At 42.7% G+C, this 24,880-nt stretch overlaps 1 protein-coding gene across 6 annotated transcripts in view; it reads left to right on the plus strand.

The window, feature by feature from the left end:
• Nucleotides 1–24,880, plus strand: part of LOC118402122 (ras GTPase-activating protein nGAP-like) — a 97,691-nt gene that overhangs the window by 43,801 nt on the left and 29,010 nt on the right. For 4 of the 6 annotated variants that reach the window (XM_052476986.1, XM_035800058.2, XM_035800057.1 and 1 more), the window contains exons 2-4: nt 1,193–1,320; nt 1,648–1,771; nt 19,664–19,770. In XM_052476986.1, coding sequence (XP_052332946.1) covers nt 1,193–1,320; nt 1,648–1,771; nt 19,664–19,770 — 359 coding nt within the window. Of the gene's footprint in view, nt 1–1,192; nt 1,321–1,647; nt 1,772–6,543; nt 6,726–11,197; nt 11,474–19,663; nt 19,771–24,880 lie in introns of those variants that run through there. The other 2 variants (XM_035800060.2, XM_035800059.2) reach the window with 2 other exon arrangements.

Genomic DNA, 24,880 nt, shown 5'->3' on the forward strand with positions numbered 1-24,880 from the left:
TCAGGCAGATGCACCCGGTGGATTGATGAACCTTGAATACAACACTTTAATATTTAATCCCAAAAATCCCCCCTTGGCTTGCAATGACCTCATCAACTATAATTGCCTGCCTGCTGTGTCTGCTGCCTCCTAAAACATTGTTTGCATCCCAAATACCACCCTATTCCCTATATAGTGCATTATGGACACAGGTCAAAAGTAGTGCACTATATAGGGGACAGTGCGTCATTTGTGACGGAACCATCTCACCAGTAGGGAAAAGGTCATATCCTGCAGAAGACATCCTGTAGGAGCAGTGAGGTAGTTAATGGACACAAGGCAGTGCACCTCATCACATAATGATGGGTTGACCGACAGCTCTGAATGAATGAAGCAATAAGGCCCGAGGAGGTGTGGTATATGGCCTATAAGGGCTGTTCTCATGCATGACGCAACGCGGATACACCACAAACCACCGAGGTGCCTTACTGCTATTATAAATTGGTTACCAACGTAATTGGAACAGTAAAAATATACCACGGCTTTCAGCCAGTCACCATTCACATACTTTTGCAATAATTCTATTGCTAGGTTAGGTAGGCTATCAAGCTTGGTTTCAGGTATGATGATAACACATTGTTTCTTGAGCAACGGGATAAAACTCCACAGACGGCAATGTTTTTATTGTATGACAAGGTATGGATTCAACTTTTCCAGTTTTTGCATGTCACTGGATAATGTAGGCTTAGTTGTATTTAATACCCCCCCATATAATCAATATTAAAGGCCTGCAGTACCCTGACAGCGTGAAATCCATTCGTTGTTGCAGAGGACAACTCTGCCCTCTACAGACAAGCTGTGATGACTTCACCTTATTTTCTCTGGGCTCAACAGAGTTGGTGCTAATTCAATTTCCTACCTAATGCTGGTTCCTCTCAGTCAGTGGGATCAACAATACAGCTGTGTCTCGTGATGATCTATTTTCTGTTAGGCAGCAGACTTTGATCAGTCAAAGTGAGGCATAGCCCAAAAAGCAGTTCACTTCAGTATGGCATCCTATCATTGCATACAAAAGGTGGTGTATAAAGTAAAGTTGAAAAGGTGAAGAGAATGTTCCTACACTTTTTACAGTTTAGTATCTTCCTGATTTACTGTGAGATCTTCTGTGCTGCTTACTCCCTCCTGAGGTGTCTTTCTTCTCCCCTCTGTGCAGATGTGAAGGGACCACCCACACACCGCTTTTCCTGCGGCCAGTCGCCCTACTCCGAGACCAGTATGTGGGAGAGGAAGTACTGCATCCTGACTGATAGCCAGCTCATCCTGCTCAATAAAGAGGAAGAGGTGAATAAAGCTCCTCCTAATTACTACCCCTCTTATACCAACATGCACACACACCATTTCAGAGGAACAAAGCAAGGTGTGGATAGTGAGGGGGCTGAATCTGACATCTTATCTCTAAAAATCTATCCCGTCTTCTGTGTGTGCAGGAAACATTTACATTTAAAGAGAAGACCTTCATATTGTATGTCCCAGGCTGATCATGGTCCTAAGCTACTAGGAAAACTATTACTTATTCAGTATACATACTATAGAAATAAAAATAATTCATTTGCTGATGATGCCCGACTTAAAATGCTTCCGTTTTTTCCCCCCTGTGTGATTTTTCAGATGCCAGGTGAGGTGGTTGATAATCCTACAGAGTCGTCAAAGAGCAGGAGCCTGCGCCGGACAGTCAGTGTTCCATCAGAGGGACAGTTCCCAGAGTTCCAGGCAGAGGGCGCCTCCATTCTAGGTAAGACTGCCACAGACTGAAGAGGAGAGGAGGAAGCATATACAGGGCATTTGGAAAGTATTCAGACCCCTTCCCCTTTTCCATATTTTGTTAGATTAGAGCCTTATTCTAAAATGGATTGAATTTAAAAAAAAATCCTCATCAATCGACACACAATACCCCATAATGAGAAAGTGAAAACAGGTTTTTGGAATGTTTTTCAAATGTATAAAAAATGAATAACAAATACCTTATTTATGTAAGTATTCATACCCATTGCTATGAGACTCAAAATTGAGCTCAGGCATCCTGTTTCCGTTGATCATCATTGAGATGTTTCTACAACTTGATTGGAGTCGACCTGTGGTAAATTCAATTGATTGGAAATTATGTGTAAAGGCCCACACCTGTCTATATAAGGTCCCACAGTTGACAGAGCATGTCAGAACAAAAACCAAGCTATGAGGTCAAAGAAATTGTCCTTAGAGCTCCGAGACAAGATTGTGTCGAGGCACAGATCTGGGGAAGGGTACGAAAAAAATTCTGCAGCATTGAATGTCCCCAAAAACACAGCGGCTTCTATCATTCTTAAATGGAATATGTTTGGAACCACCAAGACTCTTCCTAGAGCTGGCCGCCCAGCCAAACTGAGCAAAAGATGGAGAAGGGCCTTGGTCAGGGAGGTGACCAAGACCCTGATGGTCACTCTGACAGAGCTCCAGAGTTCCTCTGTGGAGATGGTAGAACCTTCCAGAAAGACAACCATCTCTGCTGCACTCCACCAACCAAGCCTTTATAGTAGACTGGCCAGACGGAAGCCACTCCTCAGTAAAATGCACGGCAGCGCACTTGGAGTTTGCCAAAAGGCACCTAAAGGACTCTGACCATGATAAACAAGATTCTCTGGTCTGGTGAAACTAAGATTTGAACTCTTTGGCCTGAATGCCAAGCGTCACGTCTGGAGGAAACCTGGCACCATTCCTCCAGTGAAGCATGGTGTTGGCAGCATCATGCTGTGGGGATGTTTTTACAGGACATCTGCAGGGACTGGGAGACTTGTCAGGATCTAGGTAATGATGAACGGAGCAAAGTACAAAGAAATCCTAAATGAAAACCTGCTCCAGGATGGTCAGGACCGCAGACTGGGGCGAAGGTTCATCTTCCAACAAGACAACGGCCCTAAGCACACAACCAATACAATGTCCTTGAGTGGCCCAGCCAGAGCCCGGACTTGAACCTGATCGAACATCTCTGGAGAGACCTGAAAATAGCTGTGCCGCGACCCTCACCATCCAACCTGACAGAGCTTGAGAGGATCTGTATAGTCCCTATGCCTAAGAATACTAAGGTAACCTGCCTAAATGACTACCGACCCGTAGCACTCACGTCTGTAGCCATGAAGTGCTTTGGAAGGCTGGTCATGGCTCACTTCAACACCATCATCCCAGAAACCCTAGAGCCACTCCCAATTTGCATACCCCAACAGATCCACAGAGGATGCAATCTGTATTGCACTCCACAGTGCCCTTTCCCACCTGGACAAAAGAAACACCTACGTGAGAATGTTTTTCTGGCTGTGTGGTGCCAGGATAACAATCTCTCCCTCAACGTGATCAAGACAAAGAGATAATTGTGGACTACAGGAAAAGGAAGGACCCAGCACGCCCCCATTCTCATCGACGGGGCTGTAGTGGAGCAGGTTGAGAGCTTCAAGTACCTTGGTGTCCACATCACCAATAAACTACCATGGTCCAAACACACCAAGACAGTCGTGAAGAGGGCACGACAAAGTCTTATTCAGGAGACTGAAAAGTTCTGGCATGGGTCCTCAGTTCCTCAAAGTTCTACAGCTGCACCATTTAGCACACTGGTTGCATCACTGCCTGGTACGGCAACTGCTTGGCACAGGGTAGTGCGTACTGCCTAGTACATCACTGGGGCCAAGCTTCCTGCCATCCAGGACCTCTATACCAGGCGGTGTCAGAGGAAGGCCCTAAAAATGGTCAAAGACTCCAGCCACCCTAGCTATAGACTGTTCTCTTTTATACTGCACGGCAAGCGGTACCGGAGCGCCAAGTCTGTGCCCAAAAGGCTTCTTAACAGCGTCTACGCCCTAGCCATGACACTCCCGAACAGCTAATCAAATGCCTTCCCAGACTATTTGCATTGTCCTGCCCCTCCCTCATTTACGCTGCTGTTACTCTCTGGTTATTGTCTATTCAGAGTCACCAACTCTACCTACATGCACATATTACCTCAATTACCCCGACTAACCGGTGCCCCCCGCACATTGACTCTGTACTGGTACCCCGTGTATATAGCCTTGCTATTGTTATTTTACTGCTGCTCTTTAATTATTTTTCATATTTAAAAGGCCTCTCTAAATTGTGCAGTTTTGTCATACAACACAATGCCACAGATGTTTTGAGGGAATGTGCAATTCGGATGCTGACTGCAGGAATGTCCACCAGCGATGTCTTCAGAAAATGGATTGTTAATTTCTCTACCAAAAGCCGCCTCCCACTTTGTTTTAGTGATTTTTGCAGTATGTCCAACCGGTTACCTCGTGTAACCACGGCAGCCCAGGACCTCCACATCCAGCTTCTTTGCCTGTGGAATCATCTGAGACCAGCCACCCGGACAGCTGATGAAACTGAGGAGTATTTCTGTCTGAAAAACAAATTCTGATTGGCTGGGACTGATTCACCCTATTTAGTGCACTACTTGGACCAGAGCCCATCTTTTGACCAGAGCCCTGGTCGAAGTAGTGCACTAAATAGGGAATAGATTGCCATTTGGGATACATATGTTCTGTTAGCTTTAATGAGAGGATATGCCGCACACAGTAAATTCATTATAGACAGAGGCTTTCCGCCATAGTTGATTATATAAAATAATTAATTAATAAATGTTATGTATGTAGTTCCGTGTGAGGACTTATAGTTTTTAAAATGGGTACAGACACCTCTGAACATTACTAATTGCTGCAACAATAATTAAACTAGTCTGCAATTTTTTATCTTCTCTCCATTGGCTCATGACCGTAGAGAAACCTTGAAATGATTTATCTGGATGATGGTTGATCACTATCCATGTATCCCTCGTCCGTAATACACCCTGCGATAAAGAAGCAGTCTGCAAGTATGAAGAACAATGGCACAAACGCATCTGTTGAGTGGATAAAAAACTGCCAGCAGTGCCCATTACATAACTACAGCAAAGCATTTTAGAAAATACGACAGAGCTGCAGCAGCGAGATTAGTATCAACTGAAGTAACTTAATTCTCTTATGATGAGTATGTGGACTGCTGCTGACCTCTTCCCTGCCTGGTCAGTGAGAAACAGCTGTAAGCTCCCAAAAGGAACAAAATTACAAGTTGTAATAATAACAAAATGACCCCTATGTTCAGTGTCTTGTGTCTGTTTTCATGAGGGTTTCATTTAATTTATGCCAGTTAGTGTTTGCGTTCTACTACTTTGCGTTCTACTACTCCGTCCATAGGCCGGGAAATGCTCTGTAGAGTCGGTGTCTTTGGGAATGTATCAGGGACAATGTACCCTGTGTCCAGTCTATTGCTCCATCTCACAGGGTCTGAGTAACATGGCTGACCCTGCTGTCTTGATGTGGGCTTTTCTCAACCAGGGCATTCACTGGGGGAATCTGCGGGGGTGCGGCCGCTGGCTGGGGGTCAGTGGGAACAGGGAAGGGGTCTTTGGGCTGGTTGATTTGTGACTGCAGCTGATGGGTAGAGGAATGAGGATGAACATGGGCTTACATCCCAAATGGCACACTGTCCCCGATATGGTTGAAAGTTGTTCACTATGTAGGGAATGGGGTGCCGTTTGAGATGCCGCCCATGTAACTCAGGGAGTCATCCACCCGTGATGACCCTCTTAATGTTTTCTGTCCTGCCCTCAACCAGGGGAGAGGGCCTTATTTATATGTTAATCTATACTCTTGTTTGACAAAGTGTCTGCTATACTGGGTTTTAGGCCAATACTGGGATTCTATGGGCATTCAACTATAATTTTGATTGACATGTAGAGCAAACAGAAAAATATTAAACTTTCTGAGATGAATGCAGTCTTCCTCCTTTAATATTGTCTTTTGGTTTTCTAAATATGGTGTTGAGTGATGCACATTTTAATAGAGCTCAGGGGACATAGCCTGTTTTGTTTAGATTTATTCTACGAGGGGAATAATAACTTTGCCACCATGTTTTTATATTCCTCCACCATTGGCATTTTTTAGATGACCAGTTTTTGTGACACTGACTGGCATTTTTTAGTGAGAAGTCAGTGACATTTTTGGTACTTTTTGTCCCCCACACCAAATTATTTACAAGTCATAAATCTCAGTGCATTGGGCGCATTCGTCCCCTCCGAGGTTTGTATACAACAACAGTATTTGAATTAAACTATTTCACTGACTTTTCCTGTACTCCAACTGTAACCTTGTAGTAAGAGGGTTAATACAATACAGGTCGCTTGGTCAGCTGGTACCTGAGGTTGCTGCATCGATGAGATGACTGATATCTGAAGGTTATGATATGCGTGTGAAAGTTAACAGAGGAGGACAGCTTTTCACTCTTGAATGGAGAAATTTTTGACTTGACGTTTCTGCAGGGCAACACACGTATTGACATCAATTTGTACAATCAACCGTAAATAAATTGCCTTATCATTTGCTGCACACCCCCTTTTTTTACTGAGGGGCAGAGGCTTCGCTCTGACGGGTATGTTCGACGATGCGTCTTGAGTGGAAGGGCTGCTATTGTATTATTCATTTCAAAAGACTAGAGAAGAGCGAGGGTGTGTGGGTTTGGCCGGCTTGGGCGCAGGCTTTTCTGCATTCCTGCATGTCTTGAAAGGAGTCGAAATAGCAGCCAGGACGAGATAGAAAGCGAGCACCAGGATTTGGTATATTTTCAGCGAAATGTGATTTCTGGATTGTAAACTATGGAATACATTTGGGGTAAGTTCAAGTCGTTTGAATTAATGTTTTTTACTTGCCAAACAATTCTAGAATACAAAGAGCAATTCTGTGAGAGCTCTTGGGCTGCTACTCAGGAGGACCGTCTATACTGTGGAGTTTGTACAGAAATAACTTTTCCAAGCGCAACCTGTTACTCTTTGCCACTCGAAAAACAACACCTATGAATTTGTTTGGATGTTCCATCAATTTGTCTAGTCTTTGGTCAGAAACATTTAGGCTATGCCTATGTTACATCCTTGTTGTAAGATACAATGTAACATAATTTGGCAATATGTCAAAACGCTGTTACTTTTAGCATGTTGACAAGCATGTGATATTGGGGCCACGTAATCGCTCAAATGATTTCTTATCTATTCTCCAATCTATTGTTATCTGCCATCCATAACTTGAACATAATTAAACAATGGTTACTGTCATCTAGTCGGGAACATATGTGAATACATTTTTCCGGTGCCTTGCACTTCGCTGCCCCTATCTAAATGACACATTGTGGCAGTTATAATTAGCCAAAATGTTGAACACTGTCTGGGTTTGACCACTGTCCTTTGGTCGTTGATTTTCCATCGGTATGTCTGGAGAATGGAGATTATCATTGATATTTCTACAGTATTCGGAGGCAATCTCATTACTTCACTTGGTTTGTCAATGAAAAGGTTGTTTATGATCGTTTTGAAATATTGCCAAATAGCACTTATTACATCTGTCAACTCTGTCACAACTCTTTTACTTACATTCTCTCCTCGGGGAAAACATTTCTCTGTAATTACATTTCGGTTGATTTCTCCGCTCACAGCCAATGTTTACTGTATTTTGTTGCCAGAGTTGGGAATTTTTAATTTGCACGTTTATGATGACTGCGTGCACATTTTTCTGAAGAAAATGTCATCACAGAGAAGTGTCAGTACCGGCCACACAGCATTCATGTGAAAATAGGGCATGGAAACGGTTATGTAACAGTGGATGAAGTCATGAGCATTGCTTTGTTACCTGGACATATAACTGGTTCCATGAGTTGCTAGGAATTCCTTGTATAGTTGTACAGTTGGACAATGGATACATTGCATTGCGTCATTCAGAACAAGTGGCAGTGTCAATGGTTTCTGATGAGGATGCTTTCATGGCATACATGTTGGGACATGTTTTATGGGTTTTCTGAAACTTCCCTTATCTGAATAGATTAATTCTAGATACAGTGCATGATGACACCGGTGATGCTGTGACACAAAGAAGTTGCCAACAGTGGCTCATAACTGTATTTTTTCCCCCCTGTCTTTACCTTACTTGAGGCATTCAGTGTTTTTGTATAGAGCAGGGGTTTTCAACATTTCCTTGACCAGGAACCCCTTCCCAGGCAAACCGGTGACCCAGGGACCCCCCACCATACACTATGCAAAAGTATGTGGACACCCCTTCAAATTAGTGGATTTGTCTATTTCAGCCACACCCGTTGCTGACAGGTGTTTAAAACCGAGCACACAGCCATGCAATCTCCATAGACAAACATTGGCAGTAGAATGGCCTTACTGAAGAACTCAGTTACTTTCAATGTGGCACCGTCATAGAATGCCACCTTTCCAACTAGTCAGTTATTCAAATTTCTGCCCCGCTAGAGCTGCCCTGGTCAACTGTAAGTGCTATTATTGTGAAGTGGAAACGTCTAGGAGCAACAACGGCTCATCCGCGAAGTGGTACGCCACACAAGTGCGTGTGTCGTACCACACGTTAAAAAAAAAGAAAAGCAGACCCCTTGCAGTACCCTCAGTTAAATAGCCCTGGTATAGAGCCCTCCACACTTTTATTTGTTTGTAGGTTTTGCTTGTCATATGGCAAACATTGTTTCGCCACGTGCTCCTGTGCTGACCTTACAGTGCAGGTGTGTCTGTTCTGGTTCATGATTGGACAGTGAATGGAACAGAGTGTATTTCACATTCCACACATTCTTCACACAGTTGCCGTGTGCATCACGCCTTACCATTGATATGCCTTCACTTCACAAAATATACACTCGTTCCCACACCACCATGTTGCTTGTGTAGCAAGTTTTCTATGTAGCAACTGTGTTTTCCCCCCTTGTTGTGACATCTGTGGACAACCAGCACGGATGTTGCAAGTTTTATGTATTAAGAAATTCATTTCTATGAAGGCTGCCCCGATAATCCTTTTTAAAATAACCCTAAATATGCTGTTCTGTAGTAGATCCTCAACTCCACTTGAAATCTCTGTTTTCAATGGATTTTTCATCACCAAAAATCATTCCGATTTTTCTTTCTTTCAGCATCATCCAAACGATATCATGAATGAACATGATACATGCCTATCTATAAATTGTTACAGTGGCATTCTATCAAATGATGTATCAATTCCTTCTTCGCTGACTGGCTGTCAGTGTTTGCCAATCCAGCCTTTATCTAGCACAGTATGTCAAGGTCACCACTCAGGGTTGTATACAGGAGCTAGTGATGAGGCAAGCAGTTGTCAGGCAGTCTGGTGGGGCCCGTCCTGCAGACAACATGGTCCAGTTTCAAATGGCACCCTATTTATTCCCTAAATAGCGCACTACTTTTGACCAGGGCCCATCAAAATTAACGCACTATATAGGGAATATGTTACAATTTGAGACGCCTCCTGCTGCATCCGTTCCAGAAAATTCAGTTAAACAATTGATCGGGTGCAGGCCTTCCAGAAATCGATATCATGTTAAAAGATAAGCGCAGGATTAAAACGCATTGCCTGCCACGTGGTGAAATTAGGCCGTCGCTGTAATTAGAAGTGATGCTTGCTGGGAGATTCCTACCAGAACCCCCTTTATACCAGGTAGCTGCTAGCCTAATCTTCTGGGCCCGTATTCAGAAAGCATCTCAGAGTAGGAGTCCATTCATTAGTCAGGTCCATTCATTAGTCAGGTCCATTCATTAGTCAGGTCCATTCATTAGTCAGGTCCATTCATTAGTCAGGTCCATTCATTAGTCAAGGTCCATTTATTAGTCAGGTCCATTCATTAGTCAGGTCCATTCATTAGCCTATAATCTAAAAGGTAAAAGTGAGTTTACATCCTCCTTGTTGCATGCACAATAGCTGATATGGTAGGCTATTCGTCTGCTGTTTCTCCAAGGCGCTCCATTATTTCCAAAAAATAAGCGGTTAAGATATCACAATGTAGCATGCATGCTATTGAACATCATATGGTTTCAATAGATCACAATTAATTTGATGCAACTTGATGCAAACATCCTTGTTTGCAGGCTTCATTGGCCACTCACCACTTCATTGTGCTTGCGATATCTAATATGAAGTGTGGATGGTGATCATCAATAATTCATATTTAGAAGTACTTGGGGGTGTCATTTAACTTAGCCCAGCCCTAAGTTCTTGATTAACTCACAACGCTCACACCGTTGGTGCTACTGCATGATAAGGACTATAGAAATCATATTCCCTAAGGATAATTCTGCAGTTTCAGTAACTTTCAGTGTTGTCACATGCTGCACAATGGTCAACAATGTAGCAAAATTATGCAGACGAATATGCACTAAACCTCTGAGGTAGAGGACAAGGCACTGCTGCTGCACTGTTCAAATACTGTTCCCGGGGATTGCTGATCCACACATCTGTATTGTGTTCATTGTTGTTTTACCTAGGTGTCTCTCCCAACCACTGCATATTCTTACCACTGAGTTTCTGGACTAATGAGGGATAGTTCAAAGAACATCTTTTTAGCAAGGGTCTGGAGTTTTATCTGTGGGGATTGCTGCATAGTAACTTTGTAAATGAACATGAACTCAGTCTTTGTCATCTTTTTGTGTATAAGGAGAAATCTGGCTGGATCTTGCAGTTAGCCTTAAATAGTGGATATTTATCATTTTCTGATTCACTGTATCTTGTCGCAAATCTTCAAATTTTGTAAATTGCCATTTCCGACTGACGATAAGGATTGTCTTGTACAAGGGGTTAATTTTTTGTTTGCCCCCCCGTCCCTCTCTCCCCCCTACCCCTGTCCCTCACACACAAAGATGAGAAAGCCCCCAGGGTTGTGTCCTACATCAGTCGACTAAGGCAGCAAGTTATTTTGTAATTCGCCTTAAAGCGTGGCGCTAGATCTGTCCTGTATGTCCTGTGGTTCCAGCAGTGAGGCTGCATTTCAGCTGCAGTAGCAGTCCAGCAGATGCTTCAGTACACAGAGAGAGAGAGGGAGGGAGGGAGCGCAACTGAAGAGGGAAGTACTTGCAGTCCTGTTCTGTTGAGAGGAACGGTGGAGTGCAGTTACAGCGATTGATTGAATAAATGCGGTAAAATCTCTTCCGCTGCTGGCATGCCAAAAAGGAGTCTGATGAAGTGAAGGTTAGAATTGCTGCCAAGAGGAGAGAGTGAGTGTGATAGGGAAAGCAAGAAGAAGAGGGAGGTAGATAGCAGAGGGAGACTCCAAGAGAGAAGGGGAGTGAGAGGGGGACCAGGAGAAGCATGGAGTAGAGTGCTATTTCAGGGAGAAATAGGTGGGACGCCAGACTGCAGGAAAAAAACTAGTTCCTCAAGAAAACTGAGATCCTGGGATGATCTTGAAAGAAATCTGAGATCAATGGGATGGTTTCATAGTACTGTAGAAGATGAACAGTTAAAAGTGAAATGACTTCGCCTCGTTAGCTGATGGTGATGTTCTGTGTTTAGCCAATCGGATGCTGGCTAACCCTGTTCATCTCCTCCTCAGATGATGGGGAACAGCTGTGACCGAGGTACTGACTCACTCTCCCGTCTTTTTTCTATAGACTCTATTGTTTGAAATTAAGTTGATTATTCATGCTTAATTATCATATGCGCAGAGCATCATCGTTAAACGGTTATGTTCAGTTCTGTTTGTCTGTTTATTTTCATTTAGGGTCTGTACTGTATACATGCAATGCTCTATATGATGGGTTTGCTACCATCTTTCACGAACACTGAACTGAAGATGTGTGTAACTTTGATCATCTTTACTTTGTGCTGTTTGTCAATGTCCATAGTTTTATTAAGTAGTAAGGATGTGCATTAAGTTTGATAGGTGTCTCTCTTCCCCAGCCAGAGAGCTCAGTCTCCTCTGAATCAGAGTAAGTGGAGTTGAGCGTCTGAAATCCCGCTCACAGGGCGGTGTGCAAGGCGCTCAATGTCCTTTCCTACCGCTAAAACATGCTCCTTGCTCAAAGGGGAAAAAACTATCCAAATTCCCTCCATTCATCCTTTTGTTTAGAATCACAATTTAAACAACGCCCATCGATTTGAGACTACATGGGTCTACCATTTTGAGTTGAAGTTTTGAAACCAAACCATATGATTTTGATTCAAATGTTTTTAATATACAACATGAAAATGTGACTGTAAGAAGCAGTCATCATTTAAATAGGCTACATATTAATCTGTATGTAAACACTAAATAGGTCAGGAGCCAAAACGGGTAGTCTAAGAAGGAACAAATATTTTATTATTTAGGCTATATCATTAGCCTATTATTTCAATTATTTCAAGGCTATAGCCTACAAATAAATTAATTGTGAAGCATTTGCAAGTGTGACACAATAGGCTGGCAGGAACATTAAGCGCTCAACATTTAAATAACATATTGTCTTGTTCATTCACTCACTCCTCTAGAATGTAGAGAAAAACCGGGCAATTCAAGAGGGTGCTATGAAATTAATGTCAAATATATGAACTCTAAATGTGCTAAATTGTCAGAGAAAATCATCTAACTCTTTAACCACACAGTGGGGCAAAAAAGTATTTAGTCAGCCACCAATTGTGCAAGTTCTCCCACTTAAAAAGATGAGAGAGGCCTGTAATTTTCATCATAGGTACACTTCAACTATGACAGACAAAATTAGAAAAAAATCCAGAAAAATCACATTGTATGATTTTGAATGAATTTATTTGCAAATTATGGTGGAAAATAAGTATTTAGCCAATAACAAAAGTTTATCTCAATACTTTGTTATATACCCTTTGTTGGCAATGACAGAGGTCAAACGTTTTCTGTAAGTCTTCACAAGGTTTTCACACACTGTTGCTGGTATTTTGGCCCATTCCTCCATGCAGATCTCCTTTAGAGCAGTGATGTTTTGGGGCTGTTGCTGGGCAACACAGACTTTCAACTCCCAAAGATTTTCTATGGGGTTGAGATCTGGAGACTGGCTAGGCCACTCCAGGACCTTGAAATGCTTCTTACGAAGCCACTCCTTCGTTGCCCGGGCGGTGTGTTTGGGATCATTGTCATGCTGAAAGACCCAGCCATGTTTCATCTTCAATGACCTTGCTGACGGATGGAGGTTTTCACACAAAATCTCACAATACATGGCCCCATTCATTCTTTCCTTTACACGGATCAGTCGTCCTGGTCTCTTTGCAGAAAAACAGCCCCAAAGCATGATGTTTCCACCCCCATGCTTCACAGTAGGTATGGTGTTCTTTGGATGCAACTCAGCATTCTTTGTCCTCCAAACACGACGAGTTGAGTCTTTACCAAAAAGTTTTATTTTGGTTTCATCTGACCATATGACATTCTCCCAATGTTCTTCTGGATCATCCAAATGCTCTCTAGCAAACTTCAGACAGGCCTGGACATGTACTGGCTTAAGCAGGGGGACACGTCTGGCACTGCAGGATTTGAGTCCCTGGCGGCGTAGTGTGTTACAGATGGTAGGCTTTGTTACTTTGGTCCCAGCTCTCTGCAGGTCATTCACTAGGTACCCTTGTGTGGTTCGGGGTTTTTTGCTCACCGTTCTTGTGATCATTTTGACCCCACCGGGTGATATCTTGCATGGAGCCCCAAATCTAGGGAGATTATCAGTGGTCTTGTATGTCTTCCATTTCCTAATAATTGCTCCCACAGTTGATTTCTTCAAACCAAGCTGCTTACCTATTGCAGATTTAGTCTTCCCAGCCTGGTGCAGGTCTACAATTTTTTTTCTGGTGTCCTTTGACAGCTCTTTGGTCTTGGCCATAGTGGAGTTTGGAGTGTGACTGTTTGAGGTTGTGGACAGGTGTCTTTTATACTGATAACAAGTTCAAACAGGTGCCATTAATACAGGTAACGAGTGGAGGACAGAGGAGCCTCTTAAAGAAGAAGTTACAGGTCTGTGAGAGCCAGAAATCTTGCTTGTTTGTAGGTGATCAAATACTTATTTTCCACCATAATTTTCAAATAAATTCATTAAAAATCCTACCATGTGATTTTCTGGATTTCCTTTTATCATTTTGTCTGTCATAGTTGAAGTGTACCTATGATGAAAATTACAGGCCTCTCATCTTTTAAGTGGGAGAACTTGCACAATTGGTGGCTGATTAAATACTTTTTTGCCCCACTGTATACTGTATGATAGAAACATGGGGTTTAGAATATTGTTTTTTTTCTCTATTGAATGGACATATTTGCATAAACCTTGAATTAATTAATCATTTTACACCCTACTTATTAGGCTCAGTGCCTTTTCAATGAACTATTAGAAGTTTGGCCAGAGTCTCTAGATTCAGGCTCATGCGATGGTGCCTGCAGAGGCCAGCAGTGGAGAATACACTCTGCAGAACCACTGGGGATGCTAAACACCCTTCGGGCCACTCTTGCCAGGTGGGGGAAGGGATACGGAGTTGTCTTTCCAAAAGGTGATTAACATCCTCGTCTGCATTGCTTCTCACAGCCATTAGGTACTCCTCTACCTCTTCTTTCTTGTCTATAGAGGACTGCTGCTGCTGAATGAAGTAGAAGCTGAACATGTAAGGTCTTTTGAGCACTTTGTTTTGCTAAGGGGCAGGGATAGGAACTGCTGGTGCTACTGGTATGGCAGATGCACCTGCCAGAGGCGCGTTGATAGCCTCGGTTTCCTTCACAAAGAGGTCTCATCTCTCCAAGAGATTACGCACCAGTTCATCCCTTATCACCCACTAACTTTTAAACCTGGGGTCCAGGACAGCGGCTAGACAAGATGTTTATCATTCTAGTACCGCCTGTACCCAGTGGAAACGTTATCTGATGGTGTTTCTGCAAAAGCAGCAATGTCTATGGACAGACACAGTAGTCAACACTTTATTTATTTCAGACAAGGCAGGGAGATTCATGCCTAGGGTCCCTAACTCTTTTTGAGGTCAGTTAGTGGTGTCAGAACCTCGGCCAGGACCTGTAGGCGACGCACTTCGTTTAAGGTGAGTTTTACATCATTGAAGGTAGACTTCTTTTCTTTTTTTTTGCCACAAGGGGTGGCAACACAGATTCAATCATGCATAATTGGCTCTTCCATCTTGTCATGCAGACTGATGTGGGACGCACTCCCAATCTGTCCCTTTCCTCTGTGTTCAATGTACACTTCATGCTTTTCACAAGTTTCCCCACTTTCTGGATCTGTCCACTCACCCCATCATAAATGTTAAAGGAATCCTTCATTGCGAGCTGAAGAATTTGAATTGGGCACTGTAAATGGAGATTTTACTTTGAAGTAGTGGTTTACCATCATGTCCACGTTGTTGGCTATATGGTCAGTTTGGAAATGAGAGCCCAGGTGGCGCGCCCTCCTCCGTGTCGGATGCCTCATTTTCCTCCTGTCCATCATCATTGATCTCCTCAAAACCAGGTAAGTTGAAGGCCTCGACCATGTTGCTTGCGCTGTCAGTCACCACTTGCTGGATGTTCACCTGTCGCTGCACGTTCCAGTTCCTCAGGACACTTTCATATTTCTGCTAAATGGCTTTTGAAGTGTGGTGAAGTGCTCAAGTGTCCTTGAGCTGCGAGCACATACAACAACACCGTGTGGCATTTATATTTTCCTTCAATGAAACTGGCGACAATCCCCAGTAAACTTCTGCTAATCCAAATGTCCGTTGACACAACGAAACCATCACCAAGTTGAAATAGGTCTCTCAGCTTGGCTTCCATTTCTTTGAGGGCATGAGACATGAGGGTGTCTCAGACCGTACTATTAGCAAGGCAGTGTGTAGCTTGGTTGTGCTGCACTTGAAAATTACCACATCCCTCCTCGTTCTCCCTTTTTGTTACGAGCTCATAGTCCAAGTGAACCATTTCAAAGAATGCCTCGTCGAATTGCCTCTTTTTCTTAACACTGTTTTGGTTACTACATGATTCCATATGTGTTATTTCATAGTTTTCATGTCTTCACTATTATTCTACAATGTAGAAAATAGTACAAATAAAGAAAAACCCTTGAATGAGTAGGTGTGTCCAAACTTTTGACTAGTACTGTAGCTTACAAGTAAATGCATGCTATGCATGCTGGGCTCTGAATTATGACGCATGCAATGTTTATAAGACCAATCGGGCTACTGCCAGGGGTGCCAAGAGGACAGTGTCTGAGGAATAACTTGATATAGCACTTTGCAAAGTAGCCTTTTTAATAGCTGACTGCTGTCTCACAACCTGTCTGAAATGCGGGATCGGTCACCGTATGTGGTGTTGCTCTAGCCTAGACGTTCTCAGTTCATTATCTTGTCCGGTAAAACTTGTTTTCTTTACTGAGCATTAAATGGTTCTGGCTTCTTCTTTCACAGCACAGGCTGCATTCATGTAGCACAGGGCTTATCCTCAAGGGGCTAAATTTAGCTTCCAATCAATAGCTCCCTGGATATCGGCCAGCGATCTCAATGTGACAGACAGTTTGGGACTTCTGTATTTGGAAGACGTGACTTTCTTTGCTCTGTGAAGCATTGATAAGGCCGACGGTAGTCTTGTATACAGCTGCAGCAGCAGCAGAACTGTGGAAGTCTAGGAATATGTTCTAAATGGCCCTGTATTCCCTATATAGTGCACTACTTTTGACCAGGACATTGGTCAAAAGTAGTGCACTATATAAGTTGGGTAGGAAACTACACTTTACAAAAATATAGATTTGGACCTCATGAATTTATTTCAATTGGCCGATTTTCCTCATATGAATTGTAACACAGTATTAATCATTGAATTTGTTGCGTTTATATTTTAGTTCAAATATAGATTCACCTATGGGTCTAATTTTTGCGAAACGGGTGGTCGGGGGCTGGAACATAATTATAATTTGTACACTGCAAATTGACCATAACTAAGCACAAAAAGAGATTTGTATTTGAAAATATAAATTTCATACATTGATTACACATACAGTGTCTATATAGCGTCTACACCTCCCTTGAACTGTTACAACGTGGGATTGAAATAGATTTTATTTGTCATTTTTTTCATTGATCTAGACAAAATACTCCATAATGTCAGTGAAAATAAAACTCTAGAAATGTTTACAAATTTAATAACTAAAATATTTGTTGAATAAGTAGTCACCCCCTTTGTTAGGCAAGCCTAAATTAATTCTGAAGTAAAATGTGGCTTAACAAATCACTAAAGATATTTGGACTAAATAATAGGGGTTGACATGATTTTTTAAAATGACTATTCCTTCCTTTGTCCCCCATACAAACAGTACATCTGTAAGGTCCCTCAGTCAAGTATTGAATTCCAAGCACAGATTCAACTACAAAGACCAGGGAGCTTTTCAAAAGTTTATAAAGAAAGGCAGTTGTAGGTAGATGGGTAACAGTAGCAAATCAGACATTGAATACATCTTTAAGCATGGTCAAGCTAATAATTATGCTGTGGATGATGTATTAAACCACCCAGACACATCAAAGATTCTGAACTGAGCTGCAGGACAGGAAGGAAACTGCTTAGGGATGTCACCATGAGGCCATTGGTGATGGTAAAACTGTGGCTGTGATGGGAGAAAACTGAGTAAGGATCAACAACATTGTAGTGACACAATAATGATGAACATGACAGAGTGAAAAGAATACAAATATACAGAACTAAAATATTCAGAAATATGTATACAACAAGGCACCAAAGTAATACTGCAAAAAGACACTGCAAAGGAATACACTTTTTTAGACTAAGTGCAAAGTGTTATGTTTGGGGCACACGTATCACTAAGTAACTGCCTCTTTATTTTCAAGTATGGTGGTGGCTGCATCATGGTATTGGTATGCTTGACATCGGCAAAGACTGGGGAGTTTTTCAGGATAAAAAGAAACAGGATTGAGCTAAACACAAGCAAAATCCTACAGGAAAACCTGCTTTACACCAGACACTGGGAGTGGAATTCACCTTTCAGAAGAGCAATAACCTTCAACACCAAGTACAATCTACACTGGAGTTGCTTACCAAGAAGATGGTGATTGTTCCTGAGTGAACAAGTTACAGGTTTGACTTAAATCTGCTTGAAAATCTATGGCAAGACTTGAAAATTGCTGTCTAGCCATGATCCCCAACACCTTGACAGAGCTTTAAGAATTTAGAAAATAATGGGCAAATATTGCACAATACAGGTGTGCAAAGCTCTTAGAGGCTTACCCCAAAAGACAACAGCTGTAATCGCTGCCAAAGGTGTTTCTAACATGTATTGACTCAGAAGGTTGAATACTCATCTAATCAAGGTATATTGTGTAGATCATTGACCAAAAATGACAAGTATACAATGCATTCGGAAACTATTCAGACCCCTTGACTTTTCCCCAAAAAATGTACTTTACAACCTTATTCTAAAATGGATGAAATAGTTTGGATTACATAGTTTTTCCCCCCTCATCAATCTACACACAATACCCCATAATGGCAAAGCAAAAACAGGTTTTAGAAAATGTTGCCAAAATAATAAATAAAATATTACATTTACATATGTTTTCAGACTCTTTACTCAGAACTTTGTTGAAGCACCTTTGGCAGCGATTACAGCCTCGAGTCTTTTTGGGTATGACGTTACAAGCTTGGCACACCTGTATTTAGAGTTTCTCCAATTCTACTCTGCAAATCATCTCAAGCTCTGTCTGATTGGATTGGGAGCGTTACTGCACAGCTGTTTTCAAGTCTCTCCAGAGATTTTCGATCGGGTTCAAGTTCGGGCTCTGGCTGGGCCACTCAAGGACATTCAGAGACTTGTCCCGAATCCACTCATGCGTTGTCTTGGCTGTGTGCTTAAAGTCGTTGTCTTGTTGGAAGGTGAACCTTCGCCCCAGTCGGTGGTCCTGAATTCCTGGTGACTTTTGTATTTTTTGGCCCATGGGCATCCTGTTTCCGACCCCTGATATAGGTATTAAGGTGTCATTTGGGACATAGCCAGGGACTCAGGGATGAGAAATTGGGGTGTTTTTCAGTTGAGGGCAGCTCTGCTCCAGGAGACTAGGCTGAGCTGACACTCCGGTGCCCGGGCTTACTAGGGCCTAGCAGCTGGAGTCCCATGATAATGGCCCTGCCCTGCCACTGTAAACTGAGACCACCAGAGGGAAAATTAAATGTGGGTTGAGTCCATCCTCATCCTTGACACACATAGCCATAACCTTACTGAAAGAGACAGAATAGTTTGTCAGAACAGACCAAAAATAAAATTTTCTACAGAGAAATAGATTAATATTGTCATGTTTTTATTTTATCATCCAGAATGTTCACAGAGGATTACAGGGAAGCAAATAACAATGACCTTATAGCAGGAACCTCAATGCCAATGAATTACAGACCCCTCTGAATAGCATTCTGAGATTTATTTTACATACCATTCCCTTACTTGAGTTAGTGCATTAATTCAATGCTATAGCTTGTCTTTTGGGGGACCAGAACACAGACTCGTGGCAGCCTGTGGCTTGAGGTAATTGCTTGCTCGATACAGCCCACCCCAGTCTCATCCTTGGTGATCTAGATATCGTCAACAGCTTGTTCGCCCATCACTCTGGCTCCCTCTCCAAAATGTGGCAGAATCTGTGTTCATATAACTCAACCTCCCCCAGTCCAAGGCAGCTAGCTTGATTGATTGAGTAGTATTGAGTTAGTGGAGTAAAGTGCAGACTCACTCCTCTTGTCTGTCCTGTCTAATCTCTCTTGTCGCTCTTATCTTTCTCTTGCTCACTCTCGTTCTCTCTCTGTCTGTTGTCCACAGAGGTGTCTGCTGAGAGGTCCCCCAGGAGGCGGAGTATCACAGGCCTGGGGAATTCAGAGAAGAACATATCCCTGGACGTACCCAACTCATCTCCCTTCAAAGTACCGGTGAGTGCTATTGTTATGATTAGAAAATATGTTTATTGTCCAATGTACACGGATGTCCAACGAAAACTTGTCTTTTGCTCTATAACAAACCCCTCAGAAAAAAAAAACGCACACATTAGACATTTTAAGCCTCTTTGTACAGTTTGACATACAATAACTTGTGTTGGAAGCCATTAATATTTTTTGCTGTTTTATATTATTTTGCTATTTTATATAAGTTTGATATCCAGAAGTCTTTCTCTTGTTTGAAGCATATGGGTAGACTGCAGATCCAACCCTCTCTGTACTTGATTAGACTTTATTTCAGTTAAAACTCCCCAAAGCCCCATTGATGGCCATGGGCTTTCAGCAGCTCAGTCAGTGGTAAAACTCATCTCAAATATCAATCTAGTTGTTTTTTCTTTGCACCAGCAGGACAGAACGTCAGAGTCGGGTAAGATCAGGGGGGGTGGTGTATGTCTCTTTTATTAACAACATCTCCGATATCCAATATTAAGGTTCTGCTATTCTGAGTTAGAGTACCTCATGGTAAGCTGTAGACTATACTATTTACCAAGAGTTTATCTGTAATTTAAAATAGCCGTCTATTTACCATCACAATCCCATGTTGACATTAAGACCGCACTCAACGAGCTGTATCAGGCCATAAGCAAACAAGAAAATACTCATCCAGAGGCTGTGCTCCTAGTGGCCGGTGATTTTAATGCAGGAAATCTGAAATCTGTTTTACTTCATTTCCACCAGCATATGTCACCTGTGCAACTAGAGGGATAACAACTCTAGATCACCTTTACTCCACACACAGAGACATGTACAAAGCTCTCCCCCGCCCTTCATTTGGGAAATTGGACCTTAACTCTATCCTCCTGTTAAAAAGCAAAAACTCAAACAGGAAGTACCAGTGACGCTCTCAATACGGAAGTGGTCCGATGAAGTGGATTCTAAGCTACAGGACTGTTTCACTAGCAGATATTGGAATATGTTCCGGGATTCATCTGATACCATTGAGGAGTTTACCACATCAGTCACCGGCTTCATTAATAAGTACATCGGTGATGTCCCCACAGTGACCATACGTACATATCCCAACCAGAAGCCATGGATTACAGGCAACATTCACACTGAGCTAAAGGCTAGAGCTGCCACTTTCAAGGAGCAGGACACTAATCCGGATGCTTACAAGTAATCCCGCTACGTCCTGCAACGAACCATCAAATAGGCAAAGTGTCAATGCATTACTAAGATCGAATCCTACTACACCGGTGCTGACGCTTGTTGGATGTGGCAGGGCTTGCAAACTATCCCAAATTACAAAGGGCAACCAAGCAGAGAGGTGCCCAGTGACGGAAGCCTACCAGCCGAGCTAAATGTCTTCTATGCTCACTTCGAGGCAAGCAACACTGAACCATGCGTGAGAGTACCAGCTGTTCCAAACAACTGTATGATCACGCTCTCCGTAGCTGATGTAAGATCTTTAAACAGGCTAACATTCACAAGGTCACAGGACCAGACTGATTACCAGGACGCGTACTCAGAGCATGCTCTAACTAGCTGGCAAGTGTCTTCACTGAAATGTTCATCCTCTCTCTGACCCAGTCTGTAATACCTACATGTTTCAAACAAACCACCATAGTCCCTGTGCCAAAGAACGCAAGGTAACCTGTCTAAACGACTACCGCCCCGTAGCACTCACATCTGTAGCCATGAAATGCTTTAAAAGGCTGGTCATGGCTCACACCACCATCATCCCAGAAACCATGGACCTACTTTAATTCACATAGCACCCCACACTGCCCGTTCCCACCTGGATAAAAGGGAGACCTATGTGAGAATGCCGTTCATTGACTACAGCTCAGTGTCCAACATCCTTGTTCCCTCCACACTCATCACTAAACTCAGGACCCTGGGACTGAACACCTCCCTCTGCAGCTGGATCCTGGTCTTCCTGACGGGCCATCCCCAGGTGGTGAAATTCGAAATGACACATCCGCCACGCTGACCTTCAACACGGGGGGCTCTTCAGGGGTGCATGCTCAGTCCCCTTCAGTACTCCATGTTCACCCACTACTGTGTGGCCACACACGACTCCAACACCATCATTAAGTTTGCTCACCGACGACGAGCACGGCCTATAGGGAAGAGGTCAAAGACCTGACAGTGTGGTGCCAGGACTAAAACCTCTATCTCAACATGGGCAATACAAAGGAGCTTGTTGTGGACTACAGGAAATGTAGGGCTGAACATGTCCCCATTCACATCAATGGGACTGTAGTGGAGCGGGTCGAGAGCTTAAAGTTCCTTGGTGTCCACATCACTAAGGACCTATAATGGTCCAAACACACCAACACAGTCGTGAAGAAGGTACGACAATGCCTCTTGCCCTTCAAAAGGCTGAAAATAATTGGCATGGGTCCTCAGATCCTCAAAAGGTTCTACAGCTGCACTATTGAGAGCATCTGGCTGCATCACGGTTTGGTACGGCAACTGCTCGGCATCTGACTGCAAGGCGCTACAGAGGGTAGTGCGTACGGCCCAGTACATCACTGGGGTCAAACTTCCTGCCATTGAGGACCTCTATACCAGGCAGTGTCAGAGGAAGGCCCTAACAATTGTCAGAGACTCCAGCCAACCAAGTCATAGACTGTTCTCTCTGCTACTGTACAGCAAGCAGTACGGGAGTGCCAAGTCTAACCAAAAGGCACACGGACAGCTTCTACCCCCAAGCCATAAGACTGCTGAACAGTTAATCAAATGGCTTCCCGGACAATTTACATGGACCCTCTCTATTATTTATGTAATCTATTTATCTTAATTGTTTTGCTCTGACTCCCTTGCACTGGCTCTACAGTATGCACACTCACTAGACTCTACCTGTCACACGGAATGACGCTGGAGAGACGAAGCAGGTACGGGAAGTAAAACATTTAATAAATAACGGACATGGAACGAGACAGGAACAGCGTCAGCAAACAGGTAACACAAACAAAAAACAATGCAGAAGCGGGGAACAGAGCTGGGGAACTGACAAATATAGGGGAGGTAATAACAGGTGAGGAGTGAGTCCAATATCGCTGATGCGCGTGACGAGGGAAGGCAGGTGTTGCTTAATGGATGATAGGCGTGCGTGATGCAGGGCAGCCTGGCGCCCTCAAGCGCCAGGGGGGAGAGCAGGAGCAAACGTGCACTACCCACACACTCACACATACTACATACAGTCACACTCACACACACTCTTTCACAATTCACATATGCTTCTGCTGCTCCCTTTATTATAATGTATATCCTAGTCACTTTTTACCCACATGTTCATGCTGTATTACCGCAATTACCTCATACCCCTTCACATTGACTCAGTACTGGTACTCCTTGTATAAAGCCTCGTTCTTTTTTTGTGTTACTATTTCCTTTTTTATTTAGCAATTATGTATATTTTCCTTACTTTTGAACTCTTCACTGTTGGGAATGGTCTACACCTGTTGTATTCAGCGCATGTGACCAATAAAATTGGATTTGATTTGAAACCACTCAAGGATTTCACCATGAGGCCGTGTTAGGAGAAACTGAATATGGATGAACAACATTGTAGTTTCTCCACAATACTAACCTAAATGACAGAGTGATGAGTATAAAGGCGGTATAGAATGAAAAATATTTGAGAACATGCATCCTATTTCCAATAAGACACTAAAGTAAAACTGTAAAACATTTGGCAAATTAACTTTATGTCCTGAATACAAAGCGTTATGTTTGGGGCAAATCTAACACAACAAAAATAATGATGTGCAAATATTGTACAATCTAGGTGTGGAAAGCTCGCTGCGAAAGGTGACTCTCTAACATGTATTGACTCAGGGGTTGAATATTTACGTAATCCAGATAAATTGGTGTTTTATTTTTCATATATTTTTTGTAGACCATTGACAAAAAATGACAATTAAATACATTTTAATCCCACTTTGTAATACAACAATGTGAAAAAAAGTCTAGGAACGCGAATCCTTTCTGAATGCACTGTAACGCAGTAATTTAGACCATGGCCCATAGGGTGCACGATGCAGGGAATAGGGTGCTTCAACCTTGTTAGGAAAAGGGGATACTTCAGTTGCACAACTGAATGCATTCAACCGAAATGCGTCTTCCGCATTTAACCCAACCCTTCTGAATCAGAGAGGTGCGAAGGGCTGCCTTAATCGACATCCACGTCATCGGTGCCCAGGGAGCTGTTGTTGTTGTTGCTCAAGGGCAGAACATCCCATTTTTCCACCTTGCCAGATCAGGGATTAGTTTACTGGCCCAACGCTCTTAACCGCTAGACTACCTGCTGCCCTCTCTGTTATACCACCACGTCTCTCATAGAGCTACATTCTGATTCATGTCATTCTGGTCTCCTCAAAGTGAAGCAGTACTTGTCATTATTGTGTTGGCCTAAGGAGGAGGGATTGTCCATAGAATTACACATATAACTCATTTTAATAGGAGCTCTGTGGGTTTATCTAGCTAAATCTTACCTTATTATAGCTTCTCGCATAAAATGCATCAGAATTTTTCACGTTCTCAGACATGGACTTGAAGTCTAGAACCAACTCTGTGCAGGTGTTGTGAAGTAAATATGGAAGTGTGTTATGAGATATATATATATGAAAACTTTTGCTTGCTAATCAGAGACTATGTGGGAGTGTGCCTCAAAGGACTGCGAAAACTCAGAGACATGCTTTTGGTGATATTTATAGCCAAAAGAATTGGGCCATGCATCACCGTTACTCATATCTCTGGCCTGTTATAGGGCTTCTTGTTACGCGTTTAGAAGATTTTGTTAAGGATAGATGAAGAACAACTTCTACATTTGAAGAAAAACTTCTACTTTTAAAAAGGTCTCTGATAGGTCTCTGAAAACAAGAAAATGGTACTGTCTGCTTTGCCCCTTTACCCCTACCGACGTGTACATATTACCTCAATTACCTCGACTAACCTGTTCTCCATCACATTGACTAGGTATCTGTACCCTCTGTATATACTGTAGCCTCGTTATTGGTATTTTGTGATACTTTAGTTTATTTAGTAAATATTTTCTTAACTCTATTTTTCTTAAAACGGCATTGTTGGTTAAGAG

The sequence above is a fragment of the Oncorhynchus keta genome, chromosome 23 (genome assembly GCF_023373465.1).
Source record: "Oncorhynchus keta strain PuntledgeMale-10-30-2019 chromosome 23, Oket_V2, whole genome shotgun sequence".
In the NCBI taxonomy this organism is placed as follows: Eukaryota; Metazoa; Chordata; class Actinopteri; order Salmoniformes; family Salmonidae; genus Oncorhynchus; species Oncorhynchus keta.